The 20,024-nt window shown below is 40.9% G+C and overlaps 2 protein-coding genes across 2 annotated transcripts; one reads left to right on the forward strand and one right to left on the reverse strand.

Moving 5' to 3' along the window:
• The first annotated feature begins 12,978 nt into the window (after positions 1-12,978).
• Positions 12,979-14,785, forward strand: LOC110715507 (aquaporin TIP2-1-like). Its single transcript, XM_021894087.1, has 3 exons — positions 12,979-13,194; positions 13,672-13,922; positions 14,208-14,785. Exons 1-3 carry the CDS (start codon positions 13,071-13,073, stop codon positions 14,574-14,576), a joined length of 744 nt encoding a protein of 247 aa, XP_021749779.1. The 5' UTR covers positions 12,979-13,070; the 3' UTR covers positions 14,577-14,785.
• Positions 14,786-16,606: 1,821 nt separating this feature from the next.
• Positions 16,607-18,310, reverse strand: LOC110715380 (photosynthetic NDH subunit of subcomplex B 3, chloroplastic-like). The gene is made up of 6 exons (XM_021893955.1): positions 17,959-18,310; positions 17,474-17,584; positions 17,297-17,353; positions 17,077-17,139; positions 16,898-16,960; positions 16,607-16,763 (listed from the first exon to the last, which is right to left on the reverse strand). Exons 1-6 carry the CDS (start codon positions 18,223-18,225, stop codon positions 16,689-16,691), a joined length of 636 nt encoding a protein of 211 aa, XP_021749647.1. The 5' UTR covers positions 18,226-18,310; the 3' UTR covers positions 16,607-16,688.
• Positions 18,311-20,024: the final 1,714 nt, after the last annotated feature.

The raw sequence follows: 20,024 nt of genomic DNA on the forward strand, positions 1-20,024 counted from the left end.
GCTCGGCCGTGGAGGTAACTTCCTCATTTGAGGAGCGTCAAAGAACTCAAGGCGCTCCTTTAGTGGGGGGAACGTCCGGGCAAACTCGGGAGTTGAGGTTCCCCCAATATGCCAGCTCGATCATGGATGGGGCCGAGTTGCTACTCTGTGAGGGGCCTCCTTCCTCTTCTTGAGCGGACACTTATGTGTCCGTCCCCACTCCTTCAGAACTCTATCTCCGATATGGCGGGTCGAACAGACCAAGAACGGGGATTTCTCTTAACGAACCGTCCGACCTGCCCCTTCGCAGAGCCCCTCCTACTGGGGGTCAGGCGGCCGGTGCCAAAGATAAGGGCAAACGGCCACTTGAAGACACAATCTCCCTCCGGGGCGGCCATAGCTCTAGGAGCCGCAGCTCGGCGGAGGCAGCTCACCTCGATAGAGTGCTGTCCTCCGAGTTTGGGAGCGCTCCTCAACGAGAGGAGGGCGAAGCTGAAAATGCGGCCGAGGGTGGAGCGGCGGCCGCAGAGGGCGAAGAGGCGGCCGATGAAGAGGTTGCCAATATTGACAACTTCAAGGATCCGTACGCCTGCATGGTGGGTAGCACGGCCTTGGGCTACCTGAACCACAACTTTGAGGAATACAAGGCATTCCTCCTCCTCGGGGAAGGATTTGAGATCCAGCCTCCAAGGAAGTCCCGCGCCTTGGCCGCCTGGGAAGAAGAGAGGCCGCGCCAAAGATCCTTCAGCGTCTACAGGGCGGCTTTAGACGTTGGACTGCGCTTCCCCCTCCATCCTTTCGTCCGCACAATCTTGGACGAGTATGACATAGCTCTCTTCCAGCTGATGCCAAACAGCTGGTTGAACATTTTTGGATACCTGGTGACGTGCATCTGCAAGGGCTTCGTGCCAGACTTTGCAGTTTTCTGTGAGATGCACTCACTGACTAAGCTGGACGCGGATACGGACGGCTGGCTCATCTTGAGCACCACTAGGGATTACATGGTGGTGATGGACCGCGTCTCCAAGTGGCGTGACTGGAAGCACCGATTCTACCGCGTCAAAACTAAGGACGTCGAATTTAACTTGCGGATGAATCGGTTCAATGCTGAGCCAATTCAAATTGGACGCGGGGATCTCAAGTCCGATAAGCCACCCGTCCACCCCAGCCAGGAGCACCAGCTTGAATATTTCAAAGTCAAGCGGGTGAAAAGGAACGGCAAGACTGAGCGCGTTCCAAGTAATTGGGTCCCTTTATCCGGCTGGCTGCGGGATCCTACCTTCATGTCCGCCTACGGCCTATACAGAAACCTTCCCCAAGGTGGACGCACGGACACATATTCTTACACTTACACATAATATTTGATCTTGAAAAATCTTCTAACTCTTTTTCTTCTTCTTTCAGCTGAGGCGTACGAGATGCTGGACAATGAGCAAAAAGGGGAGGTCAACATGTCCGAGATTGACCTGGCTCGGTACAAGCCTCGCCAAAGACTGTACGAGCAAACTAAAGGAGTAAGTAAACCCATCTAGCTTTCTTTCTTACGTCCGTGTATGCATTACGGAAGAGATCTTCTTCCTGACTAGGCTCGGCCTATTATATTATCTTGCTTTCTTTTTCTAACTTTTGTATCTACAGCTGGCCACTCCAACCCCCAGGTCCAAGCGGAAGCAGTCGTCTCCTGCGTCTAAGACGGATCAGGACGGCAAGGCCTCCAAGCAAAGGAAGACGGTCGCATCCAAGACCACTCCCACTTCTGCGGCCAAGACGACGTCGCGGACTGTCTCAAGACAGTCCAAAGGAGAACAACCCCGGCTGAGTGATAGCGGGGCCTCCAAGTCCATGGATCTGGCCGCCATGCCGGATCATGTTAGGTCCGAGAAATCGGACGATAGGGGTAAGTCGACCCAGGAAAAACCGACCGGGCCAGAAGTGACTCCGCCCGTCCAAAGAGTCAATGAATCTGATTGGCTTGATGCCAATCAGTCGGCCGGCGATCAGCCTGGCCGGACGGGGGAGGAGAGTAATGAGCCGGCGCCGCCCCCGTCATTCACTTTCAACCTCCCAACTCCTCCAAGCTTTTCTGATGGTCAGTTCCAATAACTTTTCTTCTTCTTTTTTTTTTTTTTTTTTTTTTTTTTTACTCTTTGCGTCCGTTTACAGAAATTGCAGAGGAGCTACAAATGAAGCTGCCCGGCCAGTCCCTTACTGGAGCGGACAGGAAGGCAATGCGGGAGGCCATGGCTCGGGCCGTCCCTGCTGAGTAGCGAGACAAGTTGCGGGGAATTCATGAGGGCTTCCTCGGCCCCATGATCAATTGCAGCGGTGAGGTAAATCTTTCCCTCAAATGCACTTAGCCAATTTTTCGTTCATTTTGCTAACACATTTACCCTGTACGCAGCTCTTCTTGCGGCTGAATGCCTTCCTGGAATGGAAGGACAAGGAGAACGAGCGGCTGAAGCATGCCTGGGCCCAAATTCAAAAGACCCAGGATGCTGTTACTGGGGAGGCGGCCATCCAACGCCGCTATTTTGAGACCCAAATCAATGCGCTGTCCGATAAAGCTGCGCGGCAGGCAGAGGATTTGGTGAAGCTGGGCGAGGCCCTAAAGCAAGAGTCCTTGGCCAGGGATGCCATGAGACAAGAGAGGGACCAAGCCCTACTGGACGACGAACGCTGGAGGGCAGGGTTCAAGGCCTCCAAAAAGCTCCAAAGTGATGTGGACTTGGCCCAAAAACACTTAAAGGAGGCCTTGGACGAGTCGGACACTTTGAGGGCCGAGGTGGAAAGTTTAAAGAAGTCCGTTGAGGACTTGACTCTCCAGTTGCAAACATCTCGGGCCCCTAGCGCAGACGAGGTCGTCCGCATTGAGCAGAACGCTGAGGATAGGCTGAGGAGTTTCTTCTTCGAGGCGTTCGAGCTCATGGTGGAGGATGGGGAGGCCGCCTACTTTCAAGAGCGCTTCACTAAGCGCCTCAACTTCGTCTGCCTCAGGGAGGAGGCTAAGAAGGCTGGCCAGCCTTCTCCTGAGCTGGACGCCACACCAACAACCTTAGAGGATGAGGAGAATCAAGTGGCGGACGACAATGATGGTGAAGCGGAGAGCAAAGAGGTACCAGCTGAGGACGCCTCTCCTGTAGCTCTTCAGGATCCCATCCCAGTCCAAGACTCAGCTTCTGCTCCGGCCGCCCCCTGACTTTCAGCTTTCTATGTTTTTAAGCTCTATTTATGTATAGTTTTCTTGACTTTTTCAACCGCCTTTTTGAGCGGTTTTTATGTAAGATATTTTACCGCCTTTTGAGCGGCCCTTTTATTGATTTCGCTTCCGATTTTGCTTCATACTTTGCCTATTTTATACTTAACGAGTTTTTTGCATTTTTATACGCGTACAATTGGGGGGTATGCCCCTTTATTCGGCGTTCGCCTAGTCCATACTTTGGGTGATTTGATTGGCTTGGTAGAATTTATACCTTAGGTGGTATGACTTTTACCAAATTAATCAAATCATAATAATGATTTCCCTTGGACTTGGTGGTACGCCGAATCAACACATAAATTGGCCGTTCGATGGGCTTTATTTGAGTTTGCCCGTTGAAACTATCGCTCGGACGCACTCAGGAAATTCCAAGTGTGATCTCAACTTAAAATTTTCATGTTCGGCTAGGCTGGAGTGCCTCGGTATGCCCTTGCCCCACTATGTGGGTTTCACAGGGTACCTTACCCCTATCGTCCGCATTAATTTAGGGCGGACGCATTCGTGCGAATTTTGGGCTCAAGCTGCCCATTCTTATTTTATTTAATTTATTTTTGTTCTGCGACCGTGTTGCTATGTTGCAAGTAACCTACTTGAAACTTTCACGCGGCCTATCCGTATAAATTATGACTTGTACAAATAAGCATTAATAAAATGGAAAAATGATTATAACAATGTTTGACTTTTTCATTAATCTGTCAAAATTACATTGTCATGGCCGTACGACTTACATTGCTCGGTCAACAGACCTAGCTGTATAAACAGCTTTTTGGCTAAGTAATTAAACATAATATTTCTTCAGATTGTCGGTGTTCCATGTACGCGGGATGGGTCGGCCGTTCATGGCTTCAAGACAATATGTCCCATCTCTGACCTCTTCCCTGACTCGATAAGGCCCTTCCCAATTTGGGGTCAGCTTGCCATCCTCATTTGCTCGCCCGACCGCTTCCATCTTCCTTAGGACCAAATCTCCCAATTTTATCGGTCGCTTTGACACTCGGCGATTGTATGCCCTGATCATCCGAAGACGATAGATTTCATGCCTAAGCGCCGCATTGCCCCTAGCTTCAGGAAGGAAGTCTAGAGCGGTCTTCATGGCTTCCCAATTGGCCGCTTCATCATATAGCATCACCCTAAGAGTGGGCTCATACATTTCAATGGGAAGGACCGCCTCAACACCATATACTAGGAAGAAGGGAGTTTCTCCTGTGGAACTTTTGGCCGTGGTTCGTATGGACCACAACACATTAATCAACTCGTCAGCCCACAAGCCACCTGCTTTTTCTAGCTTGCGCTTAATTCCATTGGAGATCAATTTGTTGTATGCCTCTACCTGACCATTCGCTTGTGGGCGGCCGACCGAAGCAAAGAAATGAGCTGTGCCTTGGTCTTCCAACCATTTTTTAAGTTGAGGCTTTTCGAACTGAGGTCCATTGTCAAACACCATAGATTGGGGAACGCCAAAACGCGTAATGATACTCTTCCATATGAAGGTTGTAACATCTGTCCACTTGATGCCTCGGACGGCCTCGGCCTCTACCCATTTTGTGAAGTAGTCAACTGCTACAAACACATACCGCATCTGGCCGGACGCTGGTGTGTATGGACCTAAGATGTCCACCCCCCATTTGGCAAAGGGGAGCGGACTATTGATGGCCGAAAGGCTGTTGGCGGGTCGGTGAATTAATGTTGCGAACCTCTGGCACTTGTCACATTTCCTCACCATTTCCATTGCGTCCGACTTTAAGCTCGGCCAGTAGTAACCCAGGCGGACAACCTTTTCAGCCAAAGCGCGTCCTCCAATGTGAGAACCACACTGCCCCTGGTGAATATCATCCAAGACATCATACCCTATCTCAGGAGTAATGCATTTCAGGTACGGCTTTACAAATGCCTTTTTGAACAACTCTCCTTGTTTAACTTCAAACCAAGCCGCTCTCTTTTTCATCAACCAGCTCTCTTTAGGATCAGCCGAGAGTAATCCGTCCTTGAGGTAAGACAGGATCCCGTCCATCCTAGTGGAGCTTCTATCAATTGCATGCACTGGCTCAACATCAATGCTCCTCTTCTCCTTTACTTCCCAAAACACTGACGTGGGAGTATCACATGATGCTGAGGATGCTAACTTAGAGAGGGCGTCCGCCTGATGGGTTGGACGAACGTGGGACCTGCTGTAGGGTAAAATGATCTAGGCTCTCAGCCTCCTCTTTTACAATCTTCAAGTACTTTATCATGGCCGGCTCCCTCGCCTCGAAGTCTCCATTCACCTGGCCGACTACAAGTAGGGAGTCCGAGCACACGTTAATTTTTGTCGCTCCTGCCGCCTTACACATTCTGAGGCTGGCCAAGAGGGCTTCGTACTCGGCCTCGTTATTAGAGGCTTGAAACTGGAATCTCAGGGCCTACTCAAACTTATCTCCTTCAGGTGACTGGCATATAACACCCGCACCGCAACCAGTGGATGTCGCACTGCCATCCACGAACACTTTCCAGATATGATCTCCGGCCGTCTGAAGATCCGGCCGAGTTATTTCAGCTAAAAAATCAGCAAAGGCTTGTCCCTTGATTGCTTTTCTTGGCTCAAATGTAATATCAAAACCTCTCATTTCCAAGGCCCATTTGAGCATACGGCCGCTTGCCTATAGCGTTGTAAATGGTTTCTTCAAAGGTTGGTCTGTGTAGACCACAATTGAATGTGCCAAGAAATATGGCCGCAGCTTTTTTGATGCCATGTACAATGCCAAGCCAAATTTTTCAATGGGGGGATACCTTAGCTCAGCGTTATGTAGGACGTGGCTAACAAAGTAGACAGGGATCTGGCGGCCGTTGCGCTCAGCAAGTAGGACGACACTTAAGGAGTGCTTTGAGATAGCAAGATAGATGAACAACTTCTCGCTCTTAAGTGGACTGACAAGCCGAGGCAATGTATGTAAGTGGCCCTTTAGCTGTACGAATGCTTCCTCGGCTTCCTCTGTCCACTCAAACATAGCTTTCTTTTTTATGGTTTGAAAGAAATAGCGGCACTTATCCCCTGATCTGACAGAAATCTTCCAAGTGCGGCCAAACAGCCGGTCAATCTTTCGACTTCTTTAATTGTCCTTGGTGACTTCATGTCCAAGACAGCTTGGATTTTTTCAGGATTAGCCTCAATTCCACGTTGATCAATTAAAAATCCGAGAAATTTACCGGACTCAACACCAAAGACACATTTCTTTGGATTTAACATCATCTTATGCCGCCTGAGTTCGGTAAATGTTTCTCTTAGATCCTTCAAATGGCCGACCGACTCTTTTGACTTGACAATCATGTCATCAATGTACGCCTCCATATTGCGGCCGAGCTAATCTATGAAGACTGTGTTTACAAGTCGCTGAAAGGTAGCTGGGGCATTCTTAAGGCCGAATGGCATGACTCTGTAACAGTACAACCCTTGCTTAGTCACGAACGCCGTTTTCTCCTGGTCTTCTTTCCATAACGGAATCTGATGGAATCCGGAGTATGCGTCCATAAAGCTCACCAGGGCATGCCCGGCCGTCGAATCAACCAGCCGGTCGATTTTGGGCAGGGGAAAGCTATCCTTAGGGCATGCCTTGTTTAGATCTGTGTAATCCACGCACATTCTCCAAGTTCCATTCGGCTTTTTGACAAGGACCACATTAGCCACCCATTCTGGGTAAAAGCATTGCCGAATGAAACCGGCGTCCAGAAGCTTCTTAACTACTGCTGCGGCCGCCTGATTCCTTTCCTCTCCATGATTTCTTTTCTTCTGGCGGACAGATTTAACGGCCGGATTTACCGCTAATTTGTGTACAGCCAGATCTGGACTTATGCTTGGCATCTCGCCGACCTCAAATGCAAATACATCCTTGAACTCTCTCAATAATTGAATTAACTCATCCCCAAGCACACCCAAAGATATAGTGCCCACACTGACTGTCCGATTTGTTTGATCGGGGTCGAGCACTATATCCTGGTGACTGCCGGCCGGCTGGGGTCGTAACTCTTCTGGCCGACCGACAGTCATTAGCTGCTATGCTTTCTCTATCTTGGCCACCTTACGCTTCTGGCCGACCTGGTGTGTTGGGAGTGAGGTTCCTTCTTCTTTTGGCTCGGACGATTTTGGTCCGCGCGCTGTAGGATTAACCGCCAACTGATTACATTCCTTTGCCATCTTCTGACTTCCTTGGATTGTACCTATTTTCCCGTCCGTCCTATCAAACTTTAGCAGCATTAGGTGAGGCACAATGACTTCTTTTGCTGCATTCAGCGTAGGACGGCCGAGTATGACATTATAGGCAGTAAGCTCTTTCACAACCAAGAAACGGACGACCATATCTCTTCCCTCCCCTTTTTGCTCAAATCGGACGGGTAAATCTATCCGGCCCACCGGGTGGATGACATTCCCCCCAAATCCGACCAACGGGTGAGTGATGTCTTGGAGAGCATCCTCTGGAATGCTTAGATTTTTCAAGGCGGCCAGGCTGATGATATCAGCCGCGCTACCCGTGTCTATTAATATTCGTCCGACCTTCAGATTGGCTATCTTCATAATGAATACCATGGGATCATTGTGCAAGGCTTTGACCTCCCCCCGATCGGCCTCACTGATAATTACCTCGGGGAAGGGTTCAGCCTTCACTGAATCCATCTGCATCACCTTTCCCAGGTTCCGAGCATCCTGCTTGATCCCTCTCATAGTGGGACCGCCTGAGGAAAATCCTCCTGATATCACGGCCACAAAGCCCGAATCAGTGCTGTTACCATCATCCTCTTTATCTTTGTTCTTATCATTCTTCTGTCTTTGCTCGGACGTGTTGTTTTTCCGTGTGTAAGTGAATTTGGACTTCATCACATATGAATTCACCATGCCCTTCTCGGCCAATTTGTCCAGCAGTCTCTTCAAGTTGATACAATCATTTGTGTCATGTCCCACGTCCTTGTGGTAATGACAATACTTGTTCTTATTCCTGTACTGAGTCGGGCCTCTCAACGGATGTGGCTTCTCAAACTCAAACTTATCCTTGATTTCCATCAAAATAGAATAACAATCCTTGTTGAATTCAAACTGGGGCTCGTACGCCTTGACCTTCTTGGTTTTCTGCGGCTGGCCATCAGCCACCCAGACATCTTTTCTCTTTTTTCCTTCTTTCTTTTGGCCGGCCGAGTCTTGCTGAGAAGATTTTTTCTCAGCCCCCTTGGTCGGCGCTTCTGCTTTTGTGAGCGAACAAAAGTCCGCCGCCTCAATATAAGCTTCGGCTTCCCGCAGAACACCTGCGTATGTCCGAATCTTTTTCCTTACCAAGTCAAATTTAAAACCATTGTGCCTTAATCCCCGGAGAAATTCAGAGTAAGCCATTTCATCCGGTAGATTATGAATTTGGGCTTTTTCTTGGTTAAATCGTTGGACGTACGAGCGTAAGTCCTCATTTTTTTCTTGGACGATTGTCGCCAAGTTAAGGCTAGTATTTCGAGGTGGTATGTTGTATGAAAAATTTCCCACGAACAGCAAACTAAGAGTGGTAAAACAATTGATACAACCGGCCGGCAAACTATTGAACCAGTCCTGTGCCACACCCTTCAGAGTGGCCGGGAAACATTTGCACCACGTAGCATCATCTACACTTTGCAAGTACATCAGGTTCCTGTACGAGGTGATGTGGTCCTCTGGGTTGCCCGTGCCATCATAGGCTCCCACAAGTACACTTTTCACCTTTGGTGGCTGAGGGGCATTTAGGATATCTTGCGAAAACGGGGGCGGCTTATCTCCCAGAGTAAGTAGGCGCATTTGCCAATTAATGGGTTGCGGTTGCAAGGACGGTCCAGTTAGATAGGGAGCTTGTCCGTACACCTGCCCATATGGCCCATATTGTACGTATGCCTGGGGGTTTGGCTGCATCAAGCCATTGAACCCCTGAGGTTGATATTGCAGTGATTGGGCCTGAACAGGAGTTGGAGCATGGAAGAATGGAATAGGAGTTGGGGTGCGAATTGCCTGACTTCCACTGGAGGTGGCCGTGTTGGTATGTTGGGAGAGAGAGTGATGTGAAAAATTATCCGGCATAGTTGGGGTTGAAGCCGTGTCCGAGTGGGCAACGCGTTCCCGCTGCTTATGCCTAAGATACTCTCTTGCGTCCTTCCATCGTCTGGACGGTTCAGGCTCTTCTCTACGAGGCTGCCTACCCCTCCCCCCAGCCGACTGCGTTTTCGCCAACAAGTCAGAGAAATTAGTCCGCGGTACTCTCAGGGACCTTCCAGTCGGCCTTCGAAATGGAGTGTTTCCAGCGTCCGTTGCATGGACTGTTTTGCTATGTGTCTTTCTTGGAGCCCTCTGTTCCTCTCTCCTGGGCGGCTGCCTAGAGGTAGAGGCTCCGTTTTCAATTTCCTTTCTGAGTTTGTTAAGCGCGACCTTAAGAGAGGCTGAAGTAACAGGAGGATCATCAGCTTCTTCAAATGTGGCTATTAGAGGATCACTAGTACAGATCGTAGGGATTATATCCTCTACATGTCCATCCTCGCTTGGATTAGGTGTCTGACCGTCTATCGCCATAACGTACGAGTATCCCCACAGACGGCGCCAAATGTTTCGGGTATTTTTTGGATCTCCTGGGATACTGGTCACGCTTTGCTGGCAATACGTTGGTCCCACCTGCAAAACCACGAATATTCCGTTCAACGGAATATTCGCCTCCGACGATCAAGTCAGTGATCAAAACGGAAAAAGGGCTAGAGAGAGAAAGTAGAGAGAAGTTGGAGCTATTTAATGCTCTGTGTTTTTGATTGTCCGAAAATCCCCCCTCATCATAAATGATTGGGGTATTTATAGGGGTGGGATTCGTGCCCCTCTAGGGTTTATACCCTAGATTTGCGTGACGTGATTGGCTGCGCAATCAGCGATCGCCACGTGCCCCTCTAGGGGCGCCGTTTTGCGGCTTTCAGTGTCATCTCTCAGAATTTGGGCCTTGACGTTGTTAGGGCTTTTTGGCGTGCTCTTTTTTAGAAGCATCTTCCCGTGGTACATGTGTTGCCCTATGGCTGGGCCACGTGTCACCATGGGATTGGCCTGAGACCTTAAAAACTCTGGATTGCGTGGCATCTTCCCGTGGTGACACGTGTCACCCCATAATTGGGCCACGTGTCACTGTGGGATTGATCCACGTATACGGGGTATTTTTACCCTCAACACACATCACATATACTATTAATCATACGAATAACCCTAGAGCTACTATTAGTCATCACATGTTTTTCCCATAGTAGTACTTGTATCAGACGGTCTAATTCAATTTTATGTCAAATAAATTAATTTGACATGACTTTTTTCAACTTTTAATTTATTGGTTTTAATATAACTAATTAACAGTGTAACGATCAGATCGTCTTTCTTAAGAATTACATGTACACGATTCATTCTATTTTCTTAAATAATTTAAGTATCACATATATAATTGTTTGTCACATTATGAGTAGTTCGCCAATGGATACAATAAGCATATTCCTAATCAAAAATTCAAAACATCCATCTTATAACTCTGAATGATTACAACACCAAACAAACAAATGAAAGTGGACCTACAAAAAAAAAAAAAAAAAGAGGTCATCGAGATTCCACACTCATCTAGCTAATCCCCTACCACGTTATCATTGTCTAATTAATTAAACCTTAACAACAATAATAATCCCAATTACATACATAATTAATTTTAATTGTGGCTTATTTAATTTGTAGCCTCCAAATCAATAACATCCACATATAAATTTCCCTTGATTTGAAGGGTGTAGACAATATAGTATCCTCATCAACTTTATGTTTATGATTATGGACGGTGCATTATGTGGCCTTAAATGGGTTACCATAACATCATGCGCTCCATATTTATGACTTTACTATAATGTCTTTCACAAAAAAAAAAAAAAAAAAATTAAAAAAAAAAAATTAAAGGTATAGATCATGTAGGGCACCCCCACAATCTTAATTTGCCATATATACATCGTAACGATTTTACCTTAATACGTTTAAGTCATGAGTTTAATCCTGTCAACTACAATATTTGAACGTGTAACCTTACTTCCTATTCTCAAGAACTTATCCTATATGAATAGATTGACTTGTGAGAGATTCCGATTCATTGTCATAACGACCCCAAAAAAAATCTACCCTTACCACTTAGGGTCACTGTATGTCTGTATGTTCCTCAGAGAACGGTTTGTCACATGCTAGAAAAAAATCATTCATGAGATATAAGATGAATAAGATAAGCTACTTCGAGACATTTCCTCCACTAAAGCAATTGGGTGACAGGTTGGAATTGCCAGGGAAAAGTTGTGATTGGTTGTTTCAAACAAGATGTTGTGTTTGTGTATCTTTGATTCAAATATTCTTGATCTTTAGTCTTTATCTATACACCGCATATATACATATACACGACCATATATTTATGGCTTATGTACATTAAATGGATTCATATTTGCATGGACCATACATGTGATGTGAGAGTCATACACTCATGCTCATACAAACCATATACGGATTACCTGTCTATCTATATGGAGTGGCGGATTCAAAAAAATATATATTGACGGCAGAATACAAATGAAAAGTTTTTTAAGGAAAATTTCGAAATATTTAATAATCACTTGGGGGCAAATGACCCCATTCTATGCTAGATCCATGCATCATGTGATTATGAAAAATGGTTGCTACTATTTACCAAAGTTTGCTGGATCAATTATCGTTTTTACATTGAATTTGAATTAATAATAGAGTTCAAATGTTAGCTAAAGAAGGCCATTTCACAATAATATATATGAAACCCTTTAATTAGAAGTTTATCTCTTGCATTATGAAATGTAGCAAACATAATCATAAAGTACTAAAAAGTAATCAAAAGTTGTCATCATCATATGCAATAATTTGGTGTATTTTGCAATATAGTTTTGTCTTGTTTATCCAATTAAAAAATTCTAACTACTACACATTACTATCATTAAATTTCTTTAATTTGTTTCACAATGTTCTTCTCACTTTTTGTAAATCTATATATCAATTAATATGGAGTATAAATTAAATAAAGTAATATAATGTGAAAAGATAGATCATTATAGAACAAAGGGTATATGTGATCATCATAGTAATAATGTCAAGTGTATAACAAGTTAATTTACGTAATATTATCTTATGTACATCCAAATAAATTTGATAGTTATTCTATAATAATTATTCTATCAAGCCATGAAAGTATATATATCATTTTAATGGTTTATAACCTGATTGTAATTCTTAAATTCACTAAGTATGACACTACATTTTTTAAGTGACGAATATATTACAAACAAAATCGATACATGTATCTTTATTCTTAACCATGAAATTCAATCAGAATGATAATTAATTTTGTATCAAAGGCTTTCTATTTAAAAAACGAAGCTATGTTATAATTCCTAATTTTGTCAATTGTTTCTTCAAGTTTGTCTTTTTTGCTAAAATTGTGCAACAAAAGCTAAAATTTGGAGAATTTTTAGTAGTAATAATGAAGACTTCTTGGTACTTCTTCTAGGACTTTCTATATTTCCTAGTAGGAATCTTTTTTCTACATATTGGCATAAATGACCTTACATACAAGTATACCAAAAAGAGGGAAATTATATTTTCAAAAAAAAAAAATCACTTTCATGATAATGGAACTATACAATAAAAAGAATAATAATTATGAGTATAATATTACACCATACTTTCTATATAAAGGAGTGATGTGGAAAGGCAATTCCATTATCTTGAAACCCAATTTCTCATCTTCTCTCTTTATTTCTTTCTTTAGTCTAATTAAGCTAATTAAGAGCAATGGCAATTGCTTTCGGAAGATTTGATGACTCTTTCAGTTGGGCCTCTATTAAGGCTTACATTGCTGAGTTTATCTCTACTTTGCTCTTTGTTTTTGCTGGAGTTGGATCTTGCATTGCTTTCAGTTAGTACTCTTTCCATTATTTACTACTTCAATTTTGCTACATTTTGCTTATCATAATCATATACTCCTATTATAGTAACCAGATTTATGCATATACTTCCTCTATTCTTAATTAATTGTCGTGTTGATAGTTTAATTTTGATCTCTAGCTAGCTTTGGCAAAATGTACTTTTTTTAGTACTTCCCATTTCCAAAAAATTTAAAAACCATGTCATGAATCATGATAAATGTTTAGAATAAATGTAGCTAGTGCACAAAATAGTATAACATGCCATTAATTATTCCCAATCATTGCGTTCTATTTTCTTAATGAAGACAACATAACCTAGCTAAGTCTTATGTATCATTGTTGGATACAGAATACATCATTATCTTTCGTGACTCCCTATAGACTGAAAACAAAAATCGATCAATTCTTATATCTGAGATATGAGTAACTAATTTTATTAATCTTGAGTTTGTAATATGTTATTTCAGGCAAGTTGACAGATGATGCAGCCCTAAGCCCAGCAGGGTTAGTAGCAGTAGCAGTGTGCCATGCATTTGCCCTATTTGTTGCAGTTGCAGTTGGTGCTAACATCTCTGGTGGACATGTCAACCCTGCCGTCACCTTCGGATTGGCCCTCGGTGGTCAGATCACCATCCTTACCGGTATCTTCTACTGGATTGCCCAGTGTGCTGGTTCTGTTGCTGCTTGTTTCCTCCTTAAGGCCTCCACTGGTGGCTTGGTTAGTACTTTTATCTTTTTGTCAATCGTTATATATATTTTTTTTATCGCCTCTGCTATTAGATTCATCTCAATATATACTTTCTAGCATAAACTCAATTAAATATTGATATGAATTATTAAAGTTAAAATGTTATCGTCATTATTGTGAAACAGAGGTAATATTTTGAAAACTGTGCCGACCAATGTGACAAGATGGTTTGCGATGATTCAAAATAGAAATGTGGTTTATTATTATATGATCAGATCAATTTTTACTTAGTTAATTTTAATATTGTTATTGCAGGCAACTCCAATCCACAGTGTAGCAGCAGGAGTAGGATCAATTGAAGCAGTAGTAATGGAAATTATTGTTACATTTGCATTGGTATACACTGTCTATGCAACAGCAGTTGACCCTAAGAAGGGTTCCATTGGTACCATTGCACCTATTGCTATTGGATTCATTGTTGGTGCCAACATCCTCGCCGCCGGCCCATTCTCTGGTGGATCAATGAACCCGGCTCGCTCTTTCGGTCCCGCTGTCGCCAGTGTTGACTTCCAGGACCACTGGGTCTACTGGGTTGGACCCCTTGTTGGTGGTGGTTTGGCTGGTCTTATTTATGGCAATGTGTTCATGGGTGAGGAACATGCCCCTCTTACCAATGAATACTAAATTTGAGGTTATTTGTGTGTTTTTTTAATTGATTTAATCCAATTTGTCAATGGGATATTAAGGGTGGAAATTGCAAGAATTTGTTTGCAATAATTGTCTTATTTATTCCCTTTTTAAAAATCTTGATTTGGGTAGTTTGTTTGGTTTGTTCTTGTAAATCCAATGTTCTAATCAATTCAAGTTTTGCATTTTGCGGAATATAAATCTTTGTTTATTTTTTTCTTTATCTTTGTTCTAGAGGTGATCATTTGCGGGCTTGGGCGGGTAGCGGGCCGGGTTTATGCTTATTTTTTGTCCAACGAGCTTCATGTATCAAACCCGAACCCTTTTATGCGGGCTTGATACTTTGTCCATGCGCGTACTAAACGGGCCGACTTGTCCGCGGACTAACGGGCCTTAAAATTTATTTTATTTTTTTTTAACAATAATTAATCTATTTATTATTTACATGTGCTAAAATTATTTTGGTAGAGTTGTCTTAAAATTTTTTATTCACAAATAATGATAATAGAAATTAAAAACACACAAAATATGTCATAACATAAAATTAAAATAAATAATTGTAACCAATAAAAGCTTATAGTTTAGACTTATAGTCTCTCTGTATTGATTATTTTATTTTCTTAAATACAAAAAGAATTATTTTTATTATTAAATATAACACTAACTAAATAAAAATTATTAAAAGTATTATTATTATTATAATAAACGGGCCAGGCGGGCTAGCCCATGACACATATTTTCTTATCCATACCCGCCCATTTACATTAACGGGCCGGGCCTAGCCCCCCCAATTTCCAATTTTTTTCAAAAAGGTTGTCCAAGCCCGCCTTTTTTGCGGGCCGGGTTGGGCGGGCTTAATAGGTCGTCCCGCCCATGAACAGCTCTACTGTTCTTCATGTAGCAATCCTAATAATGCAAATCAATATCAAAAATCCATTATGCAAGAACTCAAATTCATACCTACAAAGTATAATTTCAAAGATTACGTACATAAATCCTAAGTTTTAACCACTAGGTCAAGACTTCATTGATGTACAACATTATCAGTTTTAAATATGTATATCATCAAGTGTTAAATACTACCTCCGTTTCCATATGTAGAAGGCCATTCAAGATCATCAAGGAGTATTATATGTAGTAATTTTAAATAAAAAAAAAAATTAAGTTTTGTATTAATTAAATTTTGAGAAGCACAACTACACAAATATCAGTTCTACTTTAGATGGAATACACTAGTTTATAGTGTATCACACAACCAATAATCACCTAAACCTATCGCGGTAATGCAGTATGCATAATTGGTATGTGGAATGACTATAGAAATGTGTACGATTGGCTACATGGATTTGGTTAAATCGTGAAGCTAATCCAGGGGTGTATCACCAGTTTGCACATACCAATGTGGTAACAATGTAAGTTGTGTAACACTAATACACTATACTCTACTAGTCATAAGGTCATGACTCATGAACACATACTCTACAAAGTCTACTAGACACATATCAGGTCGTGCAAGCCCATGCATGTGTTGTGCCAGTGCAGCTCATGTTCAAGTAGGTTGTCCTTGGATCGGAATGAGCCAAGAAAACATGTGTAGTATTGAGCTTGTACTGATATATATTACAGGGAATTCATGTATGATCTTGATAATGTGTTGTGCAAGCTAGCCCCAAGCCAGTTTGTTGCTCTCGTGTCTAGCATGTGCATATTTTTAAATGATGTTCATGCACGACCCATGACCTATTAATGTGTCTTTTGTGCTTGCTAGTTGGGCCATTTTGATGCCATGTCTGTCAATGAACTCTCGTTTTAGCCTGACCCATGCTAAATTCTTGGTTGCTCGTGTCAAATTAAACATTTCAAGACCAATTGTAACACTTAAGTTTGCGTATTAATCTTTAATTTGCTTCGATAGTCCAAAATAAAATGTGTCACTACAAGTCTACAATTTGATAAATCTTGTCACACAACTCCCAAGCTACTCATGCTAAAAGTGAAAACTCCATCCAATCCATGAAGAATAAAGGACTCAAAATTTTATTTGAATTTCATTCATATATTAAATTAATATCGATAATATACAAAATATTTGAAGTATGTAACAAACTATCAAGAAACACTAGGAAAATCTTTTTCATAATTCCATTCATGTGCTTTCCATTCTGGTAGTTGCTGGATGACAACCTGCACAGCCAAATCACATGAAAACATTAAGATATATGAAGTATTAGATTAGTTTATACTGTTATTATATCAAAATTAATGTTGTAATTAAATAATTAATGAGCCTAATTCATTAAGAAGAAGGTTCTACTGACCATTCCTCTTGAATCTGGTGTACCAACTGTTGTTTGACAAGCAAGTCTCCAATTCTTTGGTTTCTGCTCAAATTTAATTAATTTCCCATTAAACATAATCATAATAAGTTCACATAAATGTAATTAATTGAGTAACAGGGGAGTCTAATAGTAATACACAAGTATATATTACTCCGTACCTTCTTAAGATGTTCTTTCTCTTTTTCAGTTCTTGGGTTTAGAAGTTCCTTGCCTTCAATCACCTAATCAAATAACCAAGTATATGATCAAATTAGTATCACATTCGTCCTAATTTAGCTATTATTTTGTATTTGATTAGAGTATAAGTTATATCAATGGTAAGCGAATTATTCCCAAGTGAAATTTGATATTGATATTCATATATGTGAGATCGATCACCTCAACCATGCAGGATCCACATGTTCCACTACCCGCGCAGTTTAATAGTGGTCTTGCCTGAAAAATTCAAATTCGACAAAATATAAAGCAATGTTAATTTCACTTCACTAGTTTCATAATATAAGCAATGTACTTAATTAAATTAACAAATGATTAAGAGCTTAATTAAGAGCTTACATATGGTCCATAAAGGTCAATATCATTATCCAACATTATATCCCTAAGCTTTTGTCCACCCGTTGCTGATCGCAAATGCAAATCAGGCGTTCCATCGGGGAGTAACACTGACTAATTAATCAAAAACCCGAAAATCGGATTAAGAAAACAGAGAACAGAGAAATTTAATAAAAATAATTTATATTGTACAACTAATCATACCATGCATGTCTTAAAAAGGTTCTCGTGTACAAAAGGTGCACAAGTAACAACTAACAAAATATAATAGAATGACAAATGGGGCAAGTTTTGTGGATACCGCCCCGTACCTACTCTAGGTAAGAGTAGGACGGGTTGGGATTCACATGGAGATAATAATCGTACCAACATAGGGTAGTGAGGCGGATATGGATTTAAAATTTTAACCATCTCAAGTAATTTTTTTTCGTTCTTGCAATAAAACATGTAAACAAAAAAAGAAGAAATTAAGTTTGAGATGTACTTACACTGACAAATGCAAATCCAACATAAGGCGGTTCGAGTTCTTCCTCTGATTGATCAGTTGTTTCATTAGCTTGATCACTCTCAGGAACAATTCCAATAGCTCTAATTTGCCTTGTATTATTGTTATTATTAAAGCTACTTAGATTTTTGGTACTAATTGTTCTAATAGTGTATTTTGTTGTATTGTAATGTTTAAAGTTGTTAGAAGATAAGAAACTTGAAGATAACCTGTAAGGAGTGTTCAAGTAAATAGCAGTACTGCCCATCATTTTTTTTGATATGTCATAAATTAAAGTGGAATAGTTTTTCTTGCTTTTTAGTATTGTTTTTGTGGGTCAAAAAATAGTGAGTATATCTGTTTAAACGGTTATAGTTTTGTTTATAGTATGGTTGATGTGTGGTTCATATTTATCTTATCTTTGGTGTTGTGATAATAAGTAAAGAAACTCATTATATGGTTGCTTGATGGCAATCATGCATAGCTTTGCCTCCGAGGTTTAGGACTTAAATGCTAGTATAAAGTTGGAGAGTAGAGCAATAGTTCATGTGTTACAGAGCAATTAGATAATACTTCGGCTCCATTCATTTTACCTTATATTTGCTGAATTTAAATTATTTTTACTAAATTAAAATTGTTTTAACGCTTTGTTTGGATAGTAATTAATTAACGAAAGAAAGGAAAAGAGAGGAAGAAGAAGACGGGAAGGAAAAGAGAGAGAGAGATGAGCTCAATTCTCCCTTCAAATCTCTCCAATCTTAGAGCGATTGTGCTTATAGTAAAGAGAAGAGAAAATAAATCTCTCCCTCTTCTTTCCTTTCCTTCCCCAATTTCTTTACCCAAACAAGAGAGTCTGTTCCCCTCTTTTTTTTCTTCCCTTCTTTTTCTTCCATTTCCTTTTATCCAAATAGAGTGTAACTGATTCTCTATAATATTTTTTCCTTAAAGTCACTGATTTTTACCAAACTAAAATTAATTAATTTTACTGAACTTAAGTTATTTTTACCGAATATTTTTTGTATGATTTAGAGAACAAGCCCTTACTTTGTTTCCTAATCATGCTCTTGGCTTGATTTTACACATTTGTCAATAGTCTCCATACATATATTTCAGATCATCATTAACTAATGAGAGAATCCAAGTTTATATCTGAGATAAACCTGTAAACATATTTTCCCTTACAATATAATCTTTATCTTCTTTTTTTTGGCACAGAACCAAATATATAAAATTGTGATAGGAGATAAATTGGGATTTTAATATCATAGAAAAACTTGGGTTTCCTCCTAACTAATAACTAAAGGAGTAAAGGTTGAAATAATAACTTTTTCTCTTCTTCCTTATTTTTTTACTGAACTTAAATTATTTTAATTAAATTGAAATTAAGTTAATGCTTTGTTCGGATAGTAATTGATTAAGGATAGAAAGGAAAAGAGGGAAAGAAGAGGACATGAAGGGAAAAGAAAGGGAGGGGGAGGTGAGCTCAATTATCCCTTCAAATCTCTCCAATCTTGGAGTGATTGTGCTTATATTAAAGAGAGAGGAAAAATGGATATCTTCCTCTCCTTTTCCTTCCTTCCCTAATCCTTTATCCTAACAATGCCCTGTTCTTTTAGCTTCTGGGCAGAGTAGAGTAGGAGTCAGCAGAACAAGACAGAGCAAAGCAGATTTCAGCATAGTAGAGCATTATTATTATTATTATTATTATTATTATTATTATTATTATTATTATTACTATTATTATTATCTTTAAATATAGTTATTATTATTATTAAATATTTATTATTATTGAATATTAATTATTATTATTATTATTGTCATTATTTATTATTATTATTATTAAATATTAATTATTATTTTTAAATAAAGCATAGAAGGGAAGAGAAGAACAACTTAAAAGAACAAGGCCCAAGAGAGTTTGTTCCCCTCTTTTTATCTTCCTTTCTTTTCCTTCCATTACCTTTTATCCAAATATAGTGTAACTATGGTTCGATCTCTATTTATTTCTTATTTAAAGTTACTAATTCTTACTAAACTAAATTGATTAATTTTTAATGAACTTAAGAAATT

This window comes from Chenopodium quinoa, unplaced genomic scaffold (genome assembly GCF_001683475.1).
Source record: "Chenopodium quinoa cultivar QQ74 unplaced genomic scaffold, ASM168347v1, whole genome shotgun sequence".
In the NCBI taxonomy this organism is placed as follows: Eukaryota; Viridiplantae; Streptophyta; class Magnoliopsida; order Caryophyllales; family Amaranthaceae; genus Chenopodium; species Chenopodium quinoa.